This window comes from Cervus canadensis, chromosome 21 (assembly GCF_019320065.1).
Source record: "Cervus canadensis isolate Bull #8, Minnesota chromosome 21, ASM1932006v1, whole genome shotgun sequence".
NCBI lineage: Eukaryota > Metazoa > Chordata > Mammalia > Artiodactyla > Cervidae > Cervus > Cervus canadensis.
In genome coordinates, this window is record NC_057406.1 from 55,746,376 (window position 1) to 55,771,899 (window position 25,524).

The 25,524-nt window shown below is 45.2% G+C and overlaps 1 protein-coding gene across 2 annotated transcripts in view; it reads right to left on the reverse strand.

Moving 5' to 3' along the window:
* The window catches only part of LARGE1 (LARGE xylosyl- and glucuronyltransferase 1), a 605,065-nt gene that overhangs the window by 369,388 nt on the left and 210,153 nt on the right, over window positions 1-25,524 (reverse strand). Inside the window, exon 1 of one of the 2 annotated variants that reach the window (XM_043439876.1) lies at window positions 3,614-3,699. The exons of the other annotated variant lie outside the window; for it this stretch is intronic. Coding sequence (XP_043295811.1) covers window positions 3,614-3,635 — 22 coding nt within the window. The 5' untranslated portion in view covers window positions 3,636-3,699. Of the gene's footprint in view, window positions 1-3,613; window positions 3,700-25,524 lie in introns of those variants that run through there. 2 annotated transcript variants of the gene reach the window in all.

Below are 25,524 nucleotides of genomic sequence, written 5' to 3' on the forward strand. Positions count from 1 at the left end.
GATGGAGCATCCAACTGGCCGCAAGCTCAGGGATTAACCAGGCCTGGATCACAGGTGCATTCTTAGCCCAAACAGCCATGGTCAAGGATGGAGCAGACCTGTGATGCCAGACACATTTAGGGATGCCTGCTGGAGCCATAGGCAACAGCCAGTTCTTTGAGAGGGGCTGGCGTTCACCTTGAACACGCCGAACATCAGAAAGAGAAGAAGGGTGACTGGGATCTACAATCGGAGAGCAACGGCAGGCAGACTGGAGGAGCACAAAGCCAAGCTGGAATCAAAAAAGTACTTAAAAGAAGTGGGATGTGTTTACTCAGTTCGGGAAGACTCTGAAGGACTTGGAGAGAGACCAAATGAGAGTGATAAAAATAATCATATGGATGAAAAAATCCAGTATGCAAAACTATAAAAATACAATTGTGGCGAAGGCTGCTCTTATCTTATGTAAAAAGGGGTACTACTGAACAGTTGCAGAAAGCTGCTTTTTAACCCCATAAGGGGCAGAATACCAGAGAAGAAGAACCCAAGCAGGGGCGCCTATCTGACTCAAAGAAGTTGACAGTAAATTCCAACAGGGGCTGCGAATGGGTACAACACAGTGTCTGAATTGACATAAATAACTAGGTATAAGTTATCAACCTGAATGTGTACACAGAATATGGGAAGGGGGAGGTTAACTAGGACTGCAAACAATTAATTCTTCCCTTTGTATCAGAATTCAACATGGAGATGCTAGACCAGGAAAACTCATTAATTTCTTTGATTTCTCTGTCCAAATGGACCTTAGGCAATGAGAAAATAAATCTCTGCTCAAGTTCTGTTTTTAGCATAAGCACTAGAACCAGCTTTCTCCCTCTGCTTCTCCAAGCTGACCCAGATCTCTCAGCGTTCTTTAAACACATGCTGAGATCTGAGGACAGTTTGTGGTTATGAGGTGGCTGATCCTCCAAAATTCTGAGCAGAGTTCTGCTACAGGACAGAACCCTTCACGACCACCACAAGGGAGAAGTGCATCTGAGGCAGTTTTGCATCTTGATGGCCAAGACATCATGGTGGGGGCACAAGTGACGCCCCCACCCCCGACATTTCAATTCTTTTTCTTGATGTTCTGCTAGTAAAAGAGTTGCACGCTGAGAACATAGTCTCAGGGCTTTAGGCAGTGAGTCTTAATGGCAGAATAACTTTACAGTTTTGTAAAAAAAAAATAAATAAATAAAAATATTTGCCAGGTACCCACCCACAATACTCCAATTCAGCGTGTATCACAGTATGTTTTTTAGTTTAATGCAGATATAGGAATGAATTATCTGCCACCTGCCAATATGAGAGGCTTAGGAGACTTAGGTTCGATTCCTGGGTCAGGAAGATCCCCTGAAGCAGGGCATGGCAACCCACTCCAATATTCTTGCCTGGAGAATCACAAGAACAGCGGAGCCTGGTGGGCTATAGTCCACAGGGTCCCAAGGAGCTGGACACGACAGAAGTGACTTAGACAGCATATTAAAAAGCAGAGATGTTACTTTGCCAACAAAGGTCCATCTAGTCAAGGCTATGGTTTTTCCAGTAGTCATGTGTCAATGTGAGAGTTGGACTATAAAGAAAGCTGAGTGCTGAAAAATTGATGCTTTTGAACTGTGGTGTTGGAGAAGACTCTTGAGAGTCCCTTGGACTGCAAGGAGATCAAACCAGTCCATCCTAAAGGAAATCAGTCCTGAATATTCATTGGAAGGACTGATGCTGAAGCTGAAACTCCAATACTTTGGCCACCTGATGCGAAGAATTGACTCATTTGAAAAGACCCTGATGCTGAGAAAGATTGAGGGCAGGAGGAGAAGGGGACGACAGAGGATGAGATGGTTGGATGGCATCAATGACTCAATGGACATGAGCCTGAGTAAACTCCGGGAGTTGGTGATGGGCAGGGAGGCCTGGCGTGCTGCAGCCCATGGGGTCACAAAGAGTCGGACACGACTGGGCGACCGAACTGAACTGACTGAGCACAGGCACAGAGCCCTTCGGATGGCTCCTGTCATATGGTCAGCCTCGAGGACTGCAGGTTTAGGGCAAGAAACATTTAAACAAGGATGCAGACACCTTAGCCAAGGAGGGAAAGCACATGAGTAAAGATCTCCATGGGCCAGCAAGCGAGGTCTGGAGCTGCTTGTTGCAGGGGCTAAGTATTGCAGCTGCGTTCACACCTAAGAGGTGGCTCAGAAGAGGGCTGAAGGCAGAACCCCTCTGGAGATGTCAGAAGAGGAGGCTCGTCTCTGCACCAGGTAGGAGGAGGGGCTGAATGGATGTGGAGTTTCTCTGAAACTCCATGAATCCAAGATTCACACAAGGTAGGACGCCCTGTGGCCTCTGGAATGGTTTTCCAGGCCAATGTTCAGATTCGATGTGACAGAAGATTCTGGGAGTTCTACCATGCATTAAACCTAAGTTGCTTTTCCCTTTTCCTCTAACGTGCTTGCCCATCTCTTATTTATCAAAATTTACTCCCAAATACTCAGAAGGTGCTTTAAAAATAACCCCCTCACCCCAAAATACCTTCTTGAACTGACTCTACACACATATACTATTTATGAATGTACAACACATATGCTATTAATGAATGAACAATGAGCACTTGTCTCAAAGACACTCCTTCTCCAGACCTCTCCCTGGCTTACCCCTGACTTCAGTGAAACTTGGCCCAAATGTCTGCAGGTCCAAGACGCCTGCCTTGAGCACTCCATCTCAAATAGCCTCCTAGGCCAAGTGCTACTGGTTATCTGCCTTCCCATTTTTCCTCATAGAACATACCATCATTTGCCATTATATTTTTAAAATTTAGTATCTGTCTTTCCCGGGACGTCCCAGGTGGTCTTGTGGCTGAGACTCTGTGCTTCCAATGCAAGAGTCCACAATTCCAGCCCTGGTCAGGGAACTGGACCCCATGTGCCACAACTAAAGACCCTAAAAATAAATATATATTTTTTAAAAGTCTGTCTTTCCCATCATGAAGTAAACTTCCTGAGATCAAGAAGTCTGTTACGCTCACTGGTTGCCTCTAGTGTCTAGAACAGCACTTGGCACAGATTTCTCAGATCTTCACGGACTGAACAATGAGTGTAGGAATAGATCTATGCACCAGCCACTTGCTGGTTACAGGCTGTAATGGGTTGACCCATGTTTTCCCCAAGTTTATACTTGACACACTAATCCCTAACACTTCCGAATTTGGAAACAGGGTAGTTGGAGGTGTAACTAGCTAATATGAGGTCACCCTGCAGTAGAGTGGGCCCCTATTCCAGTATGACTGGTGTTCTTAGAAAATGGGAAATCTGCAAAGAAGCATGCAGGCAAGAGCAGGCTGTAAAAGACCAGAGTGATGCAGCCACAAGCTGAGGAATGACCAGAAGGAGACACTAGACACACCTTCACTAGCACCTTCAATGGAGCATGGACTTGCTCATACCTGGATTTTGGACTTCTGGCCTCCAGAAGTGTTAAGATGATAAATTTCTTTTGTTTGAGCCACTCGGTTTGTGGCACTCTATCATGGCAGCCCTGGCAGACTCACACACAGGGACTCCAAACCAAGGATGTTTCATTCCAGTCTGGAGCTACTCACAGTTCCCATCTGGGCCACCCATAACCACGTTCTCCAGGCCACTTTCAAAAAATGGGGTTTCCGTGGAGCCTCTGAACACCGAGCTTCTCTGGTGGCTGAGAAGGTAAATAATCTGCCTGCAACACAGAAGGCTCAGGTTCAGTCCCTGGGCGGAGAAGATGCCCTGGAGAATGGAATGGGTACCCACTCCAGCATTCTTGCCTGGAGAATTCCATGGACAGAGGAGCTTGGCCAGCTACAGTCCATGGGGTCACAAAGAGTCAGACATGACTGAGTGACTAACACTTTCACAGAGCCTCTGAGCAATGATAAAGGGTAATAAGCATTGGGAGTAAGTGGACAGGTAAACGAGACAACCGTTTCCGGGGCAAACACCCTCACGTGAATTCAGAGGTACAGGCATGTTTACATCAAAATCAGTCAGTAGTCTCTTGTCTGAACCTTCCCAGCTCCAGAACTGACGGGAAGTCCAAAGGAGATCTTTGATAAACAAATATGTATCCATCAGGTTTTACAGTAACGATTAGCTGGGAGCAGCTCTTGCCCCACCTGACAAGCCTTTGGGAGGCACATGAAAAACAATCTGAACAGCTGTGCCATCCTCCTGGGTCCCAAAGAACAGACTCTTGCCTTTTGGAAAGGGCGAAGCCCACCCATGAGGGTGGAAGATGCAGATTCTTCTCGCATTTAGCAAAGAGAATCCTGACTTTCAGATGTCTCATTGAGACGCTACCCAGAAGGCAAGTCATTATTTCAACTCAGATGTCTTCCCAGAATACCCTCTTGTCATCTGCTTTCAAAAAAACTGAAAAGATGATGTTGTTGGAAATGTCATCTGCCTGTTACGCAGAAGCAAAATCAAAGTGCTCTTTGTGTTAAATGTGACTATCATCTCACTTGAAATCCAGAGCATAAATGTTACTAATACCCTCTGCAGTCACCCAGCCTGCTATCAGCTGGAGGACGCTGCAAAGACAGATTCAGATTTTATAATTTTGCCACTTATTTTTTCTTGTTAATTTAAAAATAGCCCAGTGTTTTAATTGCACTCAATTTAATGTATATACCTGCCAGTTCCAACACCCTTCATTATTTATATTGCTGGAAAAGCACTTAAAAGTCAAATTGCATAATTTGTACTTGTACATCTTTAAGGTAGATTTATATCCGAAATTGTCAAATAGTGGTGGGCAGCATGGCTCTGAATATTAAGTTTTAACAAGTCGTCAACCGCTAAATCTATTCAGAGAATGATGAAAACGGGCCATTAGTTATTTGGGTAGGTAGCTACTAAAAGATGAGTTGAAAGGTCAATTCACGTCTGTAATTTTTAGACGCAAGGGATTTAGGGCCAGACTCTTGGGGGGGAAGAGAGGAAAGCAAGAAAAAGCAAGCAATCACACAACACACAGACATTCCAAATTCTATTACCAAGGTCCCTCCCACAGTCATGCTGGAAGACCAACACATCATCCCCTGACATATTAACATCAGTTGATAATCTGAACTTCTTGTTGACTCTGTTTTGTTAGAAATCTTATATAAATCTGTATATTGCACTATTCCAATTGATTCTGTCTCTTCACAGTGGTTGCAACAAAGTTGCACATGAAAGTAACATCATGAAAGTTACTTGTGTGTGTGAAAACTGTGTTGCTTGGGAAGCGGACTGCAAGAGCCTCAAGTTGAAGAATTTAGCCTGAAGAGAGATATATGAAATGGCCTGTGACCTGGCCCTGGTGCGCCCCCACTCCCATCCCTTATTCTTCACCAGAGCACCCCATGCTATTCCTTAAAATCCAGGCCTCCATTATTTCCTCCAAATGGAAAATTCTTAAACAACTCTCAAGTTTCCTAACACCCATCCATAGAACTCCCACAGGCAGAATTTAATTCTTTGATTGGTTCTGCCACTTTGCATGCAGTCTTCCACTTCAGTAACTATCTCTTTGTATGAAACCCTCTTTGGTCACATCTGTGTTCTCAGAAAACAGAAGGCTGCTGCAAAACCACAGACCATGTGCCTCTGAGTCACCGGATTTACCCCAACTAACGCACAATGTGCCAGACAGCAGAAGCTCGGTGAAAATCCACTTCTGAGTGCATAACCCACGGTGGGCCAGGCACTCTTCTGGGTGCTTGCCCCTGCGTGATCTGAACCCAAGGGAACACGGGAGACATGTGGTTTGATTTCTCTGGGACTTGGGAGTCCAATCCTTAGCCCAAAGTGACACCAAGAGCAGGAAGTGGAGCAAGAAGTTCATCCCAGGTTTCCTGGCTTCAACCTACCAATAAGAGGAAACAGTAACAATGATGGAAATAGCAATAGGTAACACATTATAACCTCCCATGTAACAAGTACTCTGCTAGGCACTTTGCATTTTAATTTTAGTCTTATAACACTGTAAGACATATGCTGTTATTATTTCCATTTTTAGAGGAGAGGAAACTGAGGAGAAGAATGATTATGCAAGGTACCACAAAGTCCCACAGCAACTAAATGGTACGTGAACCACCCACCATACCTGCCTCTTCCCAGCAGGCTGACTGTACCCCACCAGGATACCAGGGAACCCTTTCGGCAGCCCTTGGTGGAAAGCCCAAGGGCAGGCCCAGAACTACTAGACTAGAACAGATGTCTTCCTGGAGGCAAATACTGCCCCCCACCCCCACCCTGACCCAGAGTCTAGGACTCGGCAGCATCTTCACATCCCTAGCATTGGTTGTAATAGTAACAAGACTGCTCTAGCCTGAAAGCTGCCCTTTGACATGGAAGCTGGGAGGTGGAGGTGGTGTTGACACTAAACCATCCAGAGATACTAACATAAGAGTTTTACAGTGAGAAGCTCTTTAATCAGACATGAAGCAAGATTTGGTACCAAATGTGTTTGCCCTTAAGTCAGCAGCATCAGAAATCATCTTGGGTGGTACCCACAGTGAGTACAGAATGTGGCCGGGGAAGGAGTGTCATACAACCCTTCTCTCTGGAATCCCTTCTCTTTGGCATCTGTTCCCTTTCTCTACTCAAATGCCCCACCAATGGAACCTTGACAACAACTTACAGGAAACGTATGAGAGAACCAAGACACAGTGATAGAGACCAGTTAGAGTACAAAGACTGGCCATGGGCTGTCCATGTGTTTTATACCCTCACGTCCCTGGTGCAACTAGGGTGCAACCTACCCTCAAGGAACAGGATTGATGCAAGAGACCCCTTGATGATGTTTTCCTTGAGGATTAATCTTGTGTTCCATCGGCTTCCTAAGTAGTACTGCCCATTGGCAAGGGAGGGCTCACTTAGGGACAGGCACGGCTGCACAGAACCCCGTGTGGAGCTGTGGAATTTCAGGACCTGATGCACTGGAGGTCACTGTGTATATCACAGCACGTTTCTCATTAGTCATGAGTCATGCACCTAGGGATGGAGAAAAACGTTGCCAAGCCTGCTGAAGTGTAGCCAAGAAGCAGAGAGCCGGCTACAGAATGCTACCCTCTCCTCCCTGCAATCCCCTGCACATTTGGCCATGGTGGTTCTCCAATCCCGTTTGTCTTCTCACAGCCACCTCCCCTTTCTTCCCTCCACCCCTCCTACTGTCCCAGCCAAGGTCTGAGCTTTTTACTTCCCTTCCTTAAGGTGCCCTGTGACTTCTGCTGAGGGTCCACATCATCTCAAGTCTTCGTTTTGATGACTTCCTAGAGTGGAACCACCATGCTTCTCCAGACTCCTAACAGCAGAGATCTCCCTGGCAATGAGTATGTAAACAAGACAGAGTCCACTGGACTCTGTCCTTCAATTCTGCACCCAGGGAGGGGAGGAGACAGCCTCTGGCTCAGAAAGGGGTGTGGGGCCGGCTGTCACAGGTCCTGGAGATGGAAGAAGGACTGAGGCAGCATGATGAAGGCTGGGAAGTCCTTGGTACTAGTTGAGTGCTGAGAAAACACAAGGGCATTGATACACAAAAGAAACCCAGAGTGACTCTGCCTAAAATGCTGAAAACATATCCTCCTGGAAGCATCTACAAAGACATGTGGAAATTCCTGAAAATATGAACACGAGGAACACACGCTATTAAACTGCATTCAAAATTGCACTCCTCATAGCCAGACTGTGGAATCGAAGCATACCCACTGGGACATCTCGGGGAGCAGGGGTTTTCTATGTTTGGCACACTATAGAAACAAGGGCATCAGAATCAACTGTAAGGTTTGTCCAAATGCACGTTCCTGGGCCATAACCCTGTTCTGATTGAACCAGAATCCCAGGCAAGGATTTCAGGAATCTGCATTTTTTTTTAACAACCCCCCCTCAGTGGTTTTTATTCCCACTAAAGACAGAGGACATGGCAATATAAATCTGGGGACTCAGAACTGGGTTCTAAGTCTGGTCCTGAGGATGAGGACACCTTTGGAAGATGTCTCTCATCTAAGCTATGTCCCTGCTGAGGGCTGAATGTGGGACTAGTATTCACATGCCCACAACCCTGTAGAGAACAGAGAAATAATCCTAACACAAGTAAAGCAAAGAACATGCATGTCACATTCTCACAGCACCTCGACTTTCCCAGCTGTAAAATGTGGACGATCCCAGCTGGTTGTGCAAGACTCAAACAAGAGGAGGCAGACGTGGAGCACAATTAGCAGAGGGTCTGGCACAGCCTAAGTGCTCAAAGGTGATATACTCTTCTATGACAGTATCTATCGATCCATCTATATGGTTGCATGTAAATTTACCAACTATACAAACAGATGCAGCAAAACATGGCAAATTGCCCCCCTTTCTGTGGGCATCTGAACCTTTAACCCATCAGAGCTCAGGGATACAGCAGGCAACCTAGTCTACAGCTTACCACGCTGAGAAACAATGCTTCCTTTTGTGAAAACAGAGCTTAGGAACCAGCTTAAGACCGCCTGACTCCCTCTTTCCCTGGCATATCCAATCCATCACCAGGTCCCATAGGTATCACAATATTTGTTCTTATTGTTCAGTTCCTCAGGGTGTCCAACTCTGCAACCCCATGACTGTAGCATGCCTGGCTTCCCTGTCCTTCACTATCTTTTAGAGCTGGCTCAAACCTATTGAGTCAGTGATGCCATCCAACCATCTCATCCTCTGTCACCCCCTTCTCCTTTTGTCCTCAATCTTTCCCAGCATCAAGGTCTTTTCCAATGAGCTGGTACTTCGAGTCAGGTGGCCAAAGTATTGGAGCTTCAGTTTCAGCATCAGTCCTTCTAACGAATATTCAGGGTTGATTTCCTTTAGGACTGACTGGTTTGATCTTCTTGATCCAAGGGATCTAAAGAGTCTTCTCCAACACCAAAGTTCAAAAGCATATCCAACGCAAATACTTCTTAGCCTCTCCACATGGGACCACCATGGCTTGGACCAGCCCCAGCGCGTGGAAGACAATGCCTCCCTCTGGGTCCCCTGACTGCAAAATCGCTCCCAGCCAACATGCTCTCCACACAGCAGGCCCCTGCTCCGAGCCCATCAATGCCGGGTTGCCAGCATTCAGCAAACAAAAATACAGAATGCCCAGTTATGTCCAAACTACACAATTAACCATGGTTTATCTGCAATTCAAATTTAACTGGCCGCCCTGTATTTTATCTGGCAACTTTTATCAATGGCTTTCTGCTGCACTTGGAATCAAAACCAGTCTCCCAACTAGCATCTGCAAGCCTCACACCACTGGCATCAGCCTCACCCTCTGCTTCTTGCCTCCTGCTCTCACTGTCCCCTGAGCACATCTATTTTACAGCCTCAGGATGGCTGCACCTGTCATTCCCTCCATCGATGACATTCTTCTCGCAGACCTTTGCTCGGTTCTAGCCCTGACTGCATTCAGCCGTTTACAGTAAGTATTCTACACCCGAATGAGCTCTGCTCCAAGAGTGCGTTGGTAAGTCTGATTTGTTCATGAGTAAGTCCAACAAAATTAGCCTAGATACCCAACTAATGCAATCAGCTATAAAACACTGCAGTGTAATAGGGTTTATAATACTTTTCATACAAAGAACAAACACAAAAATAAAATTTTTCTATTTATACACTTCTTTTTTTGTTTTCAATAATTTTTGCTGATATATACTCATATAAAATAATTAAATTTATATATGCATAAATGTTTTGTACTCAAACACACACTATTCACTCAACAACAAATTTTTTTGATGATCTGCTATGAAAACATTTTTAATCTTATAACACAGTACCATGCAGCCATTGAATTAAGATGCTTGCTCCTTGGAAGAAAAGCTATGACAATCCTAGACAGTGTAATAAAAACCAGAGACATCACTTTGCCAGCAAAGTTCCATATAGTCAAAGCTATGGTTTCTCCAGTAGTCATGTAGGCATATGAGAGTTGGACCAGAAAGAAGGTTGAACACCAAAGAATTGACACTTTTGAACTGTGGGGCTGGAGAAGAATTGAGAGTCCCTTGAAGAGCAAGATCATCAAACCAGTCAATCCTAAAGGAAATCAACTCTGAATATTCATTGAAAGAACTGATGCTGAAGCTCCAATACTTTGGCAAAGAGTATTCCTGATGTATACTCCAATACCTGATGCAAAGAGCCAGCTTATTGGAAAAGACTGATGCTGGGAAAGATTGAGGGCAGGAGGATAAGGGGGTGACAGAAGATGAGATGGTTGGATGGCATCACCCATTCAATGGACATGAGTTTCAGCCAACTCCAGGAGACAGTGAAGGAGAGGGAAGTGTGGCGTGCTGCAATCCATGGGGCTGCAAAGGGTCAGACACGACATAGTGACCGAACAACCACCACACAGTAACATGAAAAGTACAGCAGCACAGTGCAATAGCTGGCATACAGGGGCTGGCATCAAGTGAAGTCAAGAAGAGTTACTGACTGGAGCAGGGGAGGAGGTGGGAGACGGCAGAGCTGAAGGATCCTCAGCAACAGGAGATAGAGGGAAAGCTGCCATTTCATCACACCCAACATTGATGGCACAGGTTCTGGTTCCTTGCTGGAACCAGATGCATGTCTGCATCTTTGAAATCATAACTTGAACCTTCCTATGTAGGGGATTTACTGTAATCTAAGACGGCCTCTTCAAAGACATTCTCCCTCAGGGTCTAGCTCTTTATCTTATTAAAATATTCATTGCTAGTGGACGGAATTTCTTATCATTGCCCTTACTGGGAAGCAAGTTTTATGAGGACAAAGACTCTCTTAGTTATGAATGTACTCCCAGAGCTAAGGAGCATGGGTGGCGCATAGTGGGTACAAAATAAATAATCATGGAGTGAAGCAATGTTGGAGAAGGCATTGCATTCCACCAATGAGACCCCCCACAGAAGTTGTGCCAGCTGGAAACACCTGGCAGGTGGGGGGACGGGCAGGTGGGGGGATGGGCAGGGGGCAGTTCAGGAGTGTACATGAACTCAGGTACAGTTCTTGTTGGGAAAGTGTGGCAGGACAGGAGGGGGCTGGGAGGCAGCAAGGGGACCTGTTTGTCAGGGAGGTCTGATGCCAACTGGGATGTCTACCTAAATAGCAAAGACATCTCAATGCCAATCCCTGGCCTATTCTTCCTCAAAAAGAAGGGCTCTCACATAGAAAACAAACTTAGGGTTACCAAAGTGGAAAGGCGTGGGGAGGGATAAATGAGGAGTTTGCGATTAACAGAGACACACTACTATATATAAAATAGATGATCAACAAATACCTACAATACAGCACAGGGGACTATATTCAGCATTTTGCAATAATCAACAATAGAGAAGAATTTGAAGAAAATATATACATATGTATGTAAAACTGAATCACTTTGCCCTACACTTGAAACTAACACAACATTATAAATTAACTATACCTCAATTTTTTACAAAAAAAAGGGGGGGCCTCAATCAGCTTCTCTATCCATGCATGGTAAACAATAAAACACCATGACTGCAGAGAACTTCCGTACGTTCGCTTTCCCCCGAGATTCCACGCAACCACACACGGTAGTTATGATTGTTCTCATTTTGTTGTTGTCGTTCAGCAGCTAAGTTGTGTCTGACTCTCTGTGATCCCTGGACTGCAGCCCTCCAGGCTTCCCTGTCCTTCACCATCTCCTGGAGTTTGCTCAAACTCATGTCCATTGAGTTAGTGATGCCATCCAACCATCTCGTCCTCTGTCACCCAGGCTCAGCAAGGTTAGTTAACATACACAAGATCACATAGAGAGGACGTAACCAAGTCAGGATTTAAATGCAGTGAAACATAACATGTTCAACATAAGAACTTGATAGCTGGGATGCGCAGGATGAAACCAAGGCCTAACACCCTCTCTACCATAACATCCATCTATAAAGCAACTACAAGAAGAGGAGTACTTGCCTCTCAGAGACGCAACAAAGATTAAATGTGTGAGTCTTAACTGCTGAGGACAGCACCCAGAGCACAGCAAGTAGAACGTAAGTGGTCAGCATCTCTTTAAGCTCAGATGCTTGGAGTCCAAATTCTTCATATGCTGCACTGTTCTGAACATATCCTCTGGCTACCCTCCTCCTTCTCCAGACACATCACCCCTTTTCTCTGGACCTGAGTCTCAGCTAAAAGTTGACAGAAGTGGTCTTGGCTGGTCATGAAGTGCCCAAACTGATGAGCTGGGCTCTCTGGGATCTGCCTGCTTCTTCCCTCTGATTGATACCGGCACTCTACTTGGCCCCATTTCATCTCCCAAATTCTTCAACCACCACTCACTCCCCAGCCTGAACCCCTTCCAGTCATTTCCCCCACAACACTGGTCTGAGTTTTGCAAGATTTTATGCCTTTCCTGAGCACATATCCAAATGTAAAAACACTACATTAAGCACCAGGCCCTGGTTTAGAGCCTCCAAGTCAGTAAATTAAAAGTTGGAGCTCCCACTGTAACCATCTCTCTTCCTACCGTGCTCCTATTTAGAACCGTCTGTTACTGTATGGGCTGACAAACACACTGCCTTTATATATGTGTGTGTGTGTGTGTGTGTGTGTGCGTGCATGTGCCTGGTTAAGTTATGAGGAACACAAAAATTCATTCTGTAACTTTTCTAACTTGGCAAGATGAAATTCTCAGCCACAGTCATGCGGCAGTGACGACCGTCAGCATGTGGTCCATGTCCTCTAACAGGAGCAAATACAGAGTGAACCGAGCAAATACAGAGTGAACCCGATGATGCTCAAGGAGCCATGCTCCATCCTCGGCTCCTGCCCATCATGCCATGAGAGGCCCCACAGATCCTGAGGCTCATGTCATGCTGTGCATCCGGGGCCCGACTTCACACCGTGCTGGGATTTCAGGATTTGGTTTGGCAAATATCAAGGCAGAAAAAACCACTGAGATGAGACAGAGATGGAGGAAAGAAAGGAGAAAACAAACAAACAAACAAACAAAAACCAGGAGACAAAAAGGGAAGGGGAAATCTTTGGGGAAAAAACACACAAAAAGGGAAGAAAGAACATATTTTGGGGAGTCCAAAAAGTAGAAGAGACCAAAGGAAAGAGGATGGAGGGCTGGACCAAGTCCCCAAGAGAAGGGATAAGTAGAAACATGAAGAGAAAAAAAAAGGATAATTAAAATGGAGAGAAAATATGAATAAATATTTTAAACACATATAATGCACATCCTTCACAATGCACGTTAAAGAACTTTTGCCCAGAGATGTTCAATAAACATCACTGCCCCAAGCACTAGATGCTTCCATGGGTGATCCTGTCATGGTGTGAAGGGTGAAGCCAGGCAGGCTGGGGCCAAATGCAGACTTCATCCTATACTAGCTCTGTGACTTTCAGCAAGTTGGCGGACCTCTCCAGGTCTCCATTTCCTCATCTACATTGAGGATAACAATTTTGCCCCACGGGCAGCCCTGAGGATTGAATGCACATATGTAGAACCAGTAAGTGTCATATAAACATCAGAGCTACCCAAGTTTACACGACTGCTCTGATCACTTCATCCTCCCAACAACCCCAGATGGAGATACCCGCATCCCCAGTTAACCCTTGAAGATGCTGGTACCCCAGTTAATACACCCAATAATCAGCAGGAGATGGTACTCAAACACACTTCAGGCCACTTACAGACCACACTTACAGACCACAGGGGAGGGGAAGAAGGGAAGGACAGACAGCATGTAAAAGAGAAAAAACAAAAACAGAGGGAGAAGCATCATTTTCTCTTTAGGTGAAATGGAAGACATTGAGAAGGCAAAGAAACCAGAGAAGAGGGAAGAGAAAAAAGGGGTGGAGTGGGCAGAAAGAGCCCGACCTTAACAAAGGTAACCAAGTTGAGGGACCATCCTCATCCGGCCAACTGGGTCCCTCAAGCCAATGAGGCCAGCCCTGGGAAGGGGTCGCACTGGGCTGGTCCTCTCGGAGAGCATCCTACACTCTCCTGGACTCATCCAGCACCACGAAGCCACTGCCACAGCACAGAACAGGGGGTCCCATAGACCCTGCCTCAGGACCTCTTCAAAGCATGAGGATCCCCCCCTAGTTCCAGAAGTTGCATTAGAGCTGATGAAGCATCAGGCCCCACAGCCCTCGTCTGGTGAGGACCCAGCTTGACTGTGCAGCCCTGGCAGTTGCACGCATCACCCTTTGGCTCGAGAGCAGAGTAAATTTGCTGTGGACGTTACCAAGAGAAAATAAATACTGAAACTCCACAAGGACTCCATGCAACGGCTTTCCAAAGTCCAGCCACGTGCTGTAAGCAGACGTGGAGTCAGCCCCGACTGCAAAATCTGAATTCAATTGACATTTTGAAGGAGGAGGGGGAGGAGGAGATGAGGTTGCTGGTCAGGAAGAACGGTTTCATACCTTTCTAAAAGATGGGAGGAAGGGGGAATTAAAAATAGATTTGTTGTCGCCTTAACACTGCAAGCCACACATACGACATTGATCAGAGAGAATCTGCGTGGCTGAGTATTGGACATGGAGGTACCAGTGGACTCATTTCTCATCCATAAATATTGACTGTGCTATAAGAAAGCCTGCGAGTCCAAGACTGGATCATGGACCTTCATAGGCCATGAGTGGGCAAGCCAGCAAGCAAAATCCATGCCTCTTGGCTCATATCCACCCATCGCCTATACACACTCAGACACAAAAACTGGCCAAGCCCCCCAGTCATCTCTCCTAAGCTTCCCAGTGGGTCCTGATCCACTCCTAAGAAGCCTGGGCCAAGGCCATGACTCCTCTCAACAGTAAGCCTGGCCCAACTCTCTGGGCCAGTCCCTTGATGGTTCTGGTATGGACACAATGGGAGGCCTTTAAGGAACCAGGGAGAGAGAGGGTCTGCTCATCTCCAGGAAGCACCAAGAATTCCAGGGGCGCAGGCTTCTTCCCTCCTCTGCACCCACATCTCTTCTTGTGTCTGAGTCTCTGTCACACACCTTTAAAGGCAAGCATCTCCCTTACTCCAGTAATTGATTCCTTTAAATAAAATGTCCTGAGTCACAAAGCTAACAGGGAACCAATTTCCCATAATTTTCAATGGGAAAAGTTCTAATTAAAATTATAAATTTAGATTATAATTGAAACTTAACAATGTGTTCCATGTGAAGCCAGCTCTCCCCTCCCAATTTCCTAAAATGAAATAAAGACATCGTAAACATAAAACACCTATATAGAAGCGACAGATTCTCCTGTGAGGATGTAAAATGTTTACAACACCGCTTCCTGATCGGAAGAGTCTCCGCGCCGCTGTCAACCTGCAGTTGTGCGTGAGGCCGCCTGGCCGTTTTCAGCGCCGGCAGCACGCACATCCCCGGCTTGCTCAGGCTTGGAGGCGTCTCAGGGTGTCTATTAGGATGTGCGTGCGCGCATGCGTGCTGTTGTGGTCTGACTCTTGGCGACCCCCTGGACTGTAGCCCACCAGGCTCCTCTGACCAGGGAATTTCCAGGCAAGAATACTGGAGAGTGCTGCCGTTTCCTTCTCCAGGGGATCTTCCCAACCCAGGGATCAAATTCACATCTCCTGCGTTGGCAGGCAGATTCTTCACCACTGAGCAACCAGGGATGCTCCAGAGTGTCTGTAGACAATTCCGGTTTTCTACCAACTGTATCTGGTCTAGGACTTAATACTTATTTATTGTATTTTTTATTTAAAGTATATTGATTTTTGCAAATAAAAATTATCTCTATATAAATATCATCCCCAAAATACACTACTAAGATATGTACTTTCCAGTGTAAAGCAACTATTTAATGCAATAAATATTAATTAAAAAAAACAAAGGAAGTGTAGACACATATTTTCATATCTAGTCACCAGGCTCATTTCTCATGTCAGCTTTTTATAAAATTCCCTGCAGTTTAATCACCCAAAGTAAAGGGTTAGAAAAGCATTCATTAAAAAGTTTTCCACAAAACAAAACAAAAAAAGATACGTACTTTCTACAAAGTATTAAAAAAAAAAGAAGGGGAGCAGTAATATTATCTGCAGTCCACAAAAGATAGAAGAACCCAAATATTCATCCAAAGATGAATGGATAAACAAAATGCAGTACATACATACAAGGGAGTATCACTCAGCCTTGAAAAGAAAGGAAATTCTGATATGTGCTACAATGTGGAAGAACCTTAATGATATTCTTCCAAGTAAAGTAAGCCAGAATTGAAAGGGCAAATAATGCACGATTTCACATATGTGAGGAACTTACAAGAGGCAAACTGATGGAAACAAAACAGAACTGAGGTTACCAGGGGCCGGGGGAGGGGAAATGAGAAACTGCTGTGATGAAACAGTTTTGGAAATGAAACCTGGTGATGGTCACACAACACTATGAATGTACTTAATGCCAGGGAAGGGCACACTCAGTGACTTAATGACTGAACTGGTAAATGTTATGTTATGTGCATGTGCGTGCGTGCGTGCGTGTGTGTGTTTTGTTTTTGCAGCTCCAAGAGGCATGTGGGAGCTTAGTTCCCCAACCTGGGATGTAACTCATGCCCCCTGCAGTGGAAGCATGGAGTTTTAACCATTAGACTGCCAAGGAAGTCCCTACGTTTTATTTTCTGACAATTAAATAAGAGGCATTCTACTTGGAAGACCTCAACCCAGAAGCATGCTGTAGGTTGTATGTCATCAATATCTGGATCTAGTGAATTTGGAATGAAGTTTTCTTGGTGACAAAGCAGCCTGTTAAGTGGCATATGGACTATTGGAAAAGGGGCTCATTGGTGAGACAAGGTTTTCAAGAAATGTGGACTGGATAAAATATTTTAGAGGTTCTCTCCTCCTTTTCATAAGCAGACTGCACGTCTAGAGAGACTACAGTCAGTAGCCTTAGTGATGTCATCCCAGGGGTGATTGCTAAGCAGTCTTGTTTTCAGACTCTATTGGAAAGACTTATTTCTATTTGCCTGATGTGAGCTATTAATAATAATATGAGAGTTATGGACCCTATAATAATGCCATGCCTGCCTCTCGTTAGCCTGTCTATGAGCTGCTGGCCAGAGCATCTGAAATTATATAAGGCAGGGAGGATGCTAGAATCATCTCAGCACTCTTGACTAATGAATATAGTGAGGGTGTAGCGGGATGCTAACCCTCTTTCACCTCAAACTTTTTGGCTGCTGGTGTTACCTAACAAAATCACTCAAGATATTTGCATGACCAAATTGATTTAGGTAAATTCATACCAAAAAAAAGAAAGGAATAGTGGGACTTCCCTGGTGGTCCAGTGGCTAAGACTCCATGCTCCCAAAGCAGGGGGCCTGGGCTGGATCCCTGGTAAGGGAACTAGATCCCACATGCTACAACTAAGATTCGGAATGTCAAAACAAAGAAGATACTGTGTGCTGTAACTAAGACCCAGAGCAGCCAAATAAATATTATTTTATATTTTTAAAAAGAAATAGGATTAGGTAGTCATTTGGTCTCTTCCAACTATAAAGTTAGTTGCTCAGTTGTGTCCAACTCTTTGTGACCACATGGAGGGTAGCCTACCAGGCTCTTCTGTCCATGGGATTCTCCAGTCAAGAATACGGAGTTGGTAGCCATTCCTCTCTCCAGGAGAGCTTTCCAACTCAGGTTCAATCCCTGGGCTCGCATTGCAGGGTCCCAGCCTTGCAGGCAGATTCTTTACCATCTGAGTTATTAACCTCACCTCTGAAATAGCTAGTTGTAGTTTTTGCATGACTGGCCCTGACTCTGGGGTGCAGAGACTGGGATGGGGGGAAAAAAAAGAATAAGAGTTTGGGATTATCATTCAAGAGTAAGAGAAGTAGTTAGCTTCTTACTGGGTATCATCTGTGGATAGATGCTCTATCCAGACTTGATCTTCAATTTCAGCTATTTTAGTTACCTACATTTTTGAGAGGGAAAAAAACTCCATCCAGTTCAGCAAAAGTCACTTCGTCCCATAAAGACACCACCCTTATGGCAGAAAGTGAAGAAGAACTAAAGAGCCTCTTGATGAAAGTGAAAGAGGAGAGTGAAAAAGCTGGTTTGAAACTCAACATTCAAAAAACTAAGATTAATGGCATCTGGTCCCATCACTTCCTGGTAAATAGATGGGGAAACAACGGAAACAGTGACAGACTTTATTTTCTTGAGCTCCAAAATCACTGCAGATGGTGACTACAGCCATGAAATTAAAAGATACTTGCTCCTTGGAAGAAAAGCTATGACCAACCTAGATAGCATATTAAAATTCAGAGACGTTACTTTGCCGACAAAGGTCCACCTAGTCACAGGTATGGTTTTTCCAGTAGTCATGTATGGATGTGAGAGTTGGACTATAAAGAAAGCTGAGCACCAAAGAATTGATGCTTTTGAACTGTGGTGTTGGAGAAGACTCTTGAGAGTCCCTTGGACTGCAAGGAAATCAAACCAGTCAATCCTAAAAGAAATCAATTCTGAATATTCACTGGAAGGACTGATGCTGAAGCTGAAACTCCAATACTTTGGCCACCTGATGCAAAGAGCCAAATCATTAGAAAAGTCTCTGATGTTGGGAAAGATTGAAGGAAGGAGGAGGAGGAGATGACAGAGGATAAGATGGTCAGATGGCATCGCCAACCTAATGGACTAGAGTTTGAACAAGCTCTGGGAGATGATGAAGGACAGGGAAGCCTGGCATGCTCCCGCCCACGGGGTCACAAAGAGTTGGACACGACTGAGCGACTGAACAACAACTATCCAGTTCAGCAAAAATCACTTTGTCCCATAAAGTAGTGTCAGAGAACTGGAGTGACCTTAACAACCAACTGCTACCTGAGGCAGGAGAGGAAGGAACCAGTCATTCTGTGATTTTAAGATTTTTTCCCCCTAACATTTTCTTATGAAAGTTTTCAAACATACAGTAAAGGTAAAAGAATTTTACAGTGGACATGAAAATCCCCACATGTATATTCTACCATTATTAACATCTTATCATACTTGCTATACCATACCTACCCATTCTTCTCATCATCCATCAACAGTTTTAAAATGCATTTCGAAACAGTACATTAGTCATCAGCTCATTATTCTCTAGCCATTTTGGTATGTATTGCATTAACTAGGGTTTGATAAAATTACATAGAAGGAAATGCACAGGCCAACCACTGAGTGAGTTTTGACAAATGTCTATACCTATATAACCCAAACCACTTTTAAGATACAGACCATATTGGGGTAATGATGTAATTTTCTCAACCCACTTACCACTTAATCTCTGCCTACACTCCCCATATGCAACCATTTTTAAATTTATTTCCATTATAAATTGGATTGTCCCATCCCAGAACTTCATTCATTAGGATTTAAACTACATAATCTTTTGGGTATGCCTTTTTCAGAGTGTAACATTTGTGTGATATACCCACGTCGTTGCATTTATCCGCTGTCTCTCTGTACTGCTCAATGAATGATACACCATTGTATTAATAAATCACTACCACTCCCTTATTGACAAGCACCTGGTCTGTCTGCAGTTCTGGCAATGATTACAATTCAAACTGAAGAGTCAGAAGGCAGGTGTCTGTTTAGTTTTACAAGAAACTGCCAGTTTTCAAAATAGATGATCCATTTTATACTCCTACCAGTAAAGTATGGGAATTGTGCCACATCCTTACCAATATTTGACGTCAATCTTCTTAATTTTAGCCATTCCAGTGGGTTTGTGGAAGTATCTCATCATAGTTTCTCCTGCCTTTTTGTGGGGTCCTCAAACTTTTTCTTTTAATAGAATTCCATTGATTTGCTTATGGTGTTTCTCAATGTATCTCTTCATATGGCTTTTTGAGTGGTTGCCCTGAATATTGCATTATACCCGCAAAACTTAGCAACACCTACTGCGGCAGACATTTACCAGTTTGAGCCAAGTGCAGAAACCTTACCTGTCTTCGCATTCCTTTATTCTCTCTCATTTACAATGGAACTGTTTTACTGTTTCCCTGACATACACTGAAAGCCACATCAGACACTTTCCAAATGCCTTTATATCTTGGACACCTACTGTGAAACTAAGGTTCCAACAAGCAGACACACCTGTGTGAGATTAGATGCAAAAATGAACATCAGGAGGTAGAGCAGCTCTTTTGCTGCCTTGAGTCTTTCCTGGCAAGGAAGAGATGTTTGGTTTTTTCAGAGCCATCTGTAGTTAGATCCCCAAGTCCAGTTCTGAACTTCTCGAGAGCCAAAAAAACACTGCCTGACCTGCCCTTGCAGATGTCTGCAGACCAGGTGCTCCTTATGGGAAGAGCGGTCCCAGGGGCTTCTTAACCACAATTTCCCTGGTGGTCTGCTTCTGGGTGGTTCCCAGAACTGCTCCTCGCAGCTCAGCTGAAGTGTGTCTCCAGCCTCTCCTAGAATTCTGCAAGGCACCTAATAACGGCAGTAAATCCTTTTCTGCTTAAACTCATGCATTCTCTAGTCTGTAACTGAACTCTGATAGACAGAGTCCCATGACTAATTACTGGCAGAGCAGGGATCAAAACCTGATCTCTGTTCTTTCTTCCACTGTGCGCTGCTGGAGTCTCTCTCTTGACAACGTTCTTCAAAGGAGCAAGAGTTGAAAGTCCCATGCTCTATTTTGAGAACATGCACTGGGAATGAAATGTTTGTATCACTATGTCATTCATTTCCTTTGCCCACTTTCCCACACCCGCCCTCACCACTCCCTGGGTTGGACCTAGACACTGTGGGTACTTCCCAGACAGCAAAATGGTGACAGCCACAGGACATTTTTCTGCTGTGCCTCACTACTGGATCTGAATTAATCAAGACATTTGTTTCTTTGAAGATTAAACTCACTCTAGTAAACAGAGAAGGATTTAATCTAAAGTGGTTTCCCATACTCACCTGCATGTGGACAAACGCTGAACTTGGAACTCAAAGATCTGAAAATTACAGTCCAGCTACATCCCAGCTTGGGTTACTGATCAAGCCTTTTTTTTTCTGAGCTTCCGCTGCTCCAGCCCCTTTGGCTGCCTTGCCTCTGTGCCCAGGTCCTGACACACTGCCTCTTAAACCTTTGGAGTTCTGGAATGACGAGGGTCTTACATATGCTAGTGAGTTGACGTTGACTGGTGGCTGGGTACCCCTAGATAGCTTGAGGACTGGGTGTGGTCACCAAAAAGACCAAGGTAAGATTAGAGAGTTGCAACTTTCAGCCCCACCAGGCCCCCAGTGTCCAGGAGGAGTAGAGGAGCTAGAGGCTGGTTCAGCACCAGGGGCCAATGATTTTATCAGTCATTCCCGCACAATGAACCTCTATTATTGCATTGTATTGTTCAGTCACTCAGTTGTCTATAACCCCCCTAAAGGACAGGGTTCAACGCAGCTTCTGGGTTGACGGAGAAGGTCCTAAGAGAAGGATGCCTAGAGAGCATGTGAGAGTATGCAACCCCTGCCCCCACCATACCATGGTCCTAAGTTGTATCCGTGAATAGTAAACTAGAATAGTAAGTAGAGCACTTTCCTGAGGTCCAGGGGAGGGACGTGTAGAAACCCCCTGAATTTATACCCAGTTGGTCAGAAGGACAGGTGCCAACCTGAGACAGGTACTGAAGTGGGAACAGTCTTGTGGAATGAGGCCCTTCACCAGTAGTGGCAGAAGACAGCTGGAGCACAGAGAGTTGGAAAACTGGTGTGGGAAGTAACCCCCAAGTAGGTGGTGTCAGAAGTGTAGATTAAAATTGTGTTGACTTGCTGTTCCTCCAATAAGACAAGCATATTCCTGCCACGGGACCTTTGCACCTGCAATTTCCTCTGGCTGGAACCTGCATCCTTATCTGTATAGCATATACTTCACTTCCCTCTAGTGTTTACTCAAAAAGCCTTCCCTAATAACTGGCATGACTTCCCCGATGGCTCAGCAGGTCGAGAATCTGCCTGCAATGCAGGAGATAGGAGATGTGGCTTCCATCTCTGGGACAGGAAGATCCCCTGGAGGAGTAAATGGCAACCCACCCCAGTATTCTTGCCTGGGAAATCCCATGGACAGAGGAGACTGGTGGGCTACAGTACAAAGGGTCACAAAGACTTGGACACAACTGAGCATAATTAAATGAAAAAATGAACACCTAGCATATCCTGACTTACTGTTCCTCTTACAGCACACCTGTGATTCAGTCTTATGACCGGTCATCCTTCAGGATATATGAGGGATTTGTTCCAGGACTCCCCCCGCACCATACCAGGAATACCAAAATGCTCAAATTCCTTATATAAAATGGTGTAGCATTTGCATATAATCTATACACATCCTTCTCTATACTTAAAATCACTTCTAGATTCCTTATTACATCTAATACAATGTAATTGCTAATTAAATAGTTACTGGCCTTTGGCAAATCCAAGTTCTAGCTTTTTAGAATTTTCTGGAATTGTCTTCCCAGAATATCTTTGATCCAAGGTTGGTTGAATCCAGAGATGTGAAATGCACAGTAACAGATGGCCAGATGTACCTATTTTCCATGTCAGTATTCCCAGTGCTTAGAAAGATGACTGGCACATAGTAGGAGCTCAATAAATGTGAGGAATGAACTCAAGCTGCCTGTCTGCATGTTTAAAGGGGACCCAAGGGTCTCACCTTTAAACCTGAGGTCACAACGCTGACTTTTAACAACCATCATAAATACTGAGATGGGTTATATGAAAAGCCATAACAGTGAAACACATGTGGTGGATAGTTTTGAAAATTTACTGATTCTAGGACAATCTGGTTTTAACATTTGAAAACCCCTCTGAAATCAAGAGCCAACAGCAATAACCAGAGACCACACAGCAGTGATGCCACAGCTGCATAGCTTGCACAGTCAGAGATAGGTGGACAACAGGTGTCGGGGCCCCGGAACATCCGGCAGTTGATGGGGGAAGGGGGTCTCTCTTGTAACCCTTTGTGGGAAGGGGCAGGTGGAGGGTCAGATGTGTTTGCAACATTCCCAAAAAAGGAGCCAAGAGTAGGCTTGCTCCACTACAAAGTGGGCATAAGGGCCTTCTTCGTGGGATTCTTATAAGAAACCTGATACAATAATGCGGAGGACAGTACAATGGAGAAAGCGCAGATGGCAGCGACACCAAGTCGGGGAGGAATTCCAATGAGTGAGGCTCAATGTGGGGAAGCTTTAAGAATACGTGAACCAACATGTTTGCCCATGTTTTCCTTCATACGTAGGCAGAGCAGTAAAATATGATAAAACCCCATCTAATTAGGTCTAAAAGGGCTTTTTCAATAAATATAAAAGATTCAAAGGGATGAGAAAGCATTGTGTCACAGCTTAATTAAAAGCCTTTTAAAATTTCTTGGCTTTAAATAAAATGATGGTGCATCTCACAATTGGCAGTGTCTGAGATTAGGCGATATAGGAAATTTGTTTGAGAAAAAAATTGGCAACAAAATTCTAACGCACTCTTGACCCCAAGTATTTCTCTCCTGGTTTATCCATTGACTTAATTTTCCTGTATTTAATCCCTGTGTCTATTTTCAGGCCTAATTTATACTGTGCATTTCCCCGGGGAGAAGAAGCAAATCTGAGTGTTTCTCAAGGATAATGATCTCTTGAAGGGTTGTCCTAGGGCTAGCAGGATCAGTGTCATCTGGCAATTTTGTAGAAATGCACACCCTCACGTCGTCCCATGCGTGTGTGCTAAGTCGCTTCAGTAGTGTATGACTCTATGACCCCATGGACCGTAGTCCACCAGGCTCCCCTGTGCATGGGCTTTCTCCAGGCAAGAATACTAGACTGGGTTGCCATGCTCTCCTCCAGGGGATCTTCCTGGCCCAGGGATTGAACCCAGGTCTCCCGTGTCTCCTGCATTGGCAGGTGGGTTCGTCCCCACTAGCGCCACCCAGGAAGCCCCAGGCCCTCCAAAGTCCCCCAAAATCAGAAATTGTGGGGAGGGGAGTTATTATAAACAGCTTTTCAGTTGATTTTGACGCACTCTAGAGTTTAAGAGGCCCTATTTCAGGAAAATCACCAAGCGCCATATACCAGCAGCTTGATCACTCAAGTTTAACTACTCAATGAAGTTTAATTAAAACATTCTGCGAATGCATCCTATGCCAGGCACCCTGTGAGGGCGTGCAACTCAGGAGACCAAGTGGTCAGGAAGACCACTCGGAGGCAGCTTGCCTGCTGAGATGTGTGCCCATCTGCGCCTTCTCCCTGCTTCTTCTTGGCTGCTGGTCTGAAAAGACACTGATGCCCATGAGCCACACTGGACACTGAGATGTCTCGGCTCAGAGCTGAGGATGGCACAACTGCAAGATGGCATTCTGGGATCTGATGACACTATGAGGCTACCATGCCACCCAACACTGCCAACACCCTGACTTCTTGGATGGGAGAGAGAAATCAGCTTCCCCCTGGTGAAACCGCAGTTACAGGGGACCTGCTGTTGTATGCTACGGAGCCCAATTGTCACTGGTGTACCACTCTCTTTCCATCGCCCTCTTTTTGGTCTGCAAAACTCCAGGTTCTTCTTGCTGAATACCTCAGCTCCCACTTTCCATCTTCCCATCTTCCCCCCCATCCACAGTTGTTCTTCCTGAGAACATTCATAGACCCACCCAACATTCTAGGCTGACAACAAAATGAGGGCATCGTTTCCAAGTGTCTTCACCCACACACCCTGCAGCATCCCCCCACACTTCTCTGCTCAAAGTACAGCCCAGGGAGCAACTTCAACAGCATCACCTGGGAGTTCGTTGGAAAAACAGACTCTCAGGCTTACCCCAGCCTTATGAATCAGAGCCTAAATTTTGACAAAATCCTAGGAAATGTGTCTATTTCCATCACAGCTTGAGAGACATTAATGTCACCATCATCTTCACTTACAGTTGCTCATCTCAGACCACAGACTGGGAGATGCAGGCTCTGGCTACACCCTCTCCCCTCCCTTGGGTCTCTCAATCTTTGTCAATCTTTGCTACAACTCTAAACGCCACCTACACCACCCTGAATTGCTACTCACTCTTCCGTAGACAAAATCATTATATGCCCTTCTTCTTCTTCTTCTTTTTTTTTTCCTAACTCCCTCTGCCTGGGATGCCCTCTGAAGCGTCTGCATACCCATGGATCCCCCCATTCACCTTTCAATGTGCCCTCAGTTCAGACGCCACCTCCATGAGGATTTTGGGGAGAGAGACCGAGTCTTCCACGTCAGCAAGGTGGCACAGCAGTGGGTTCTGGAGCCCATGCCACCTCCTAGAGTGTGACTTAAAACATTGGAGGCATTTTCTCTCTGTAAGACTCAGACAACAATGGGACTCTATGTACCACGGGGCAGTTCTATGAATTCAAAGAGCTGATGGAACCAAAGCATCTGGAACAGTGTTTGATACCTAGCCAGTATCAGTGTTGGTTGCTCAGTCATGTCCGACCCTTTGCGACCCTATGGACTGTAGCCCACCAGGCTCCTCTGTCCATGGAATTCTCCAGGCATGAAGACTGGAGTGGGGTGCCATTCCCTCTTCCAGGGGAT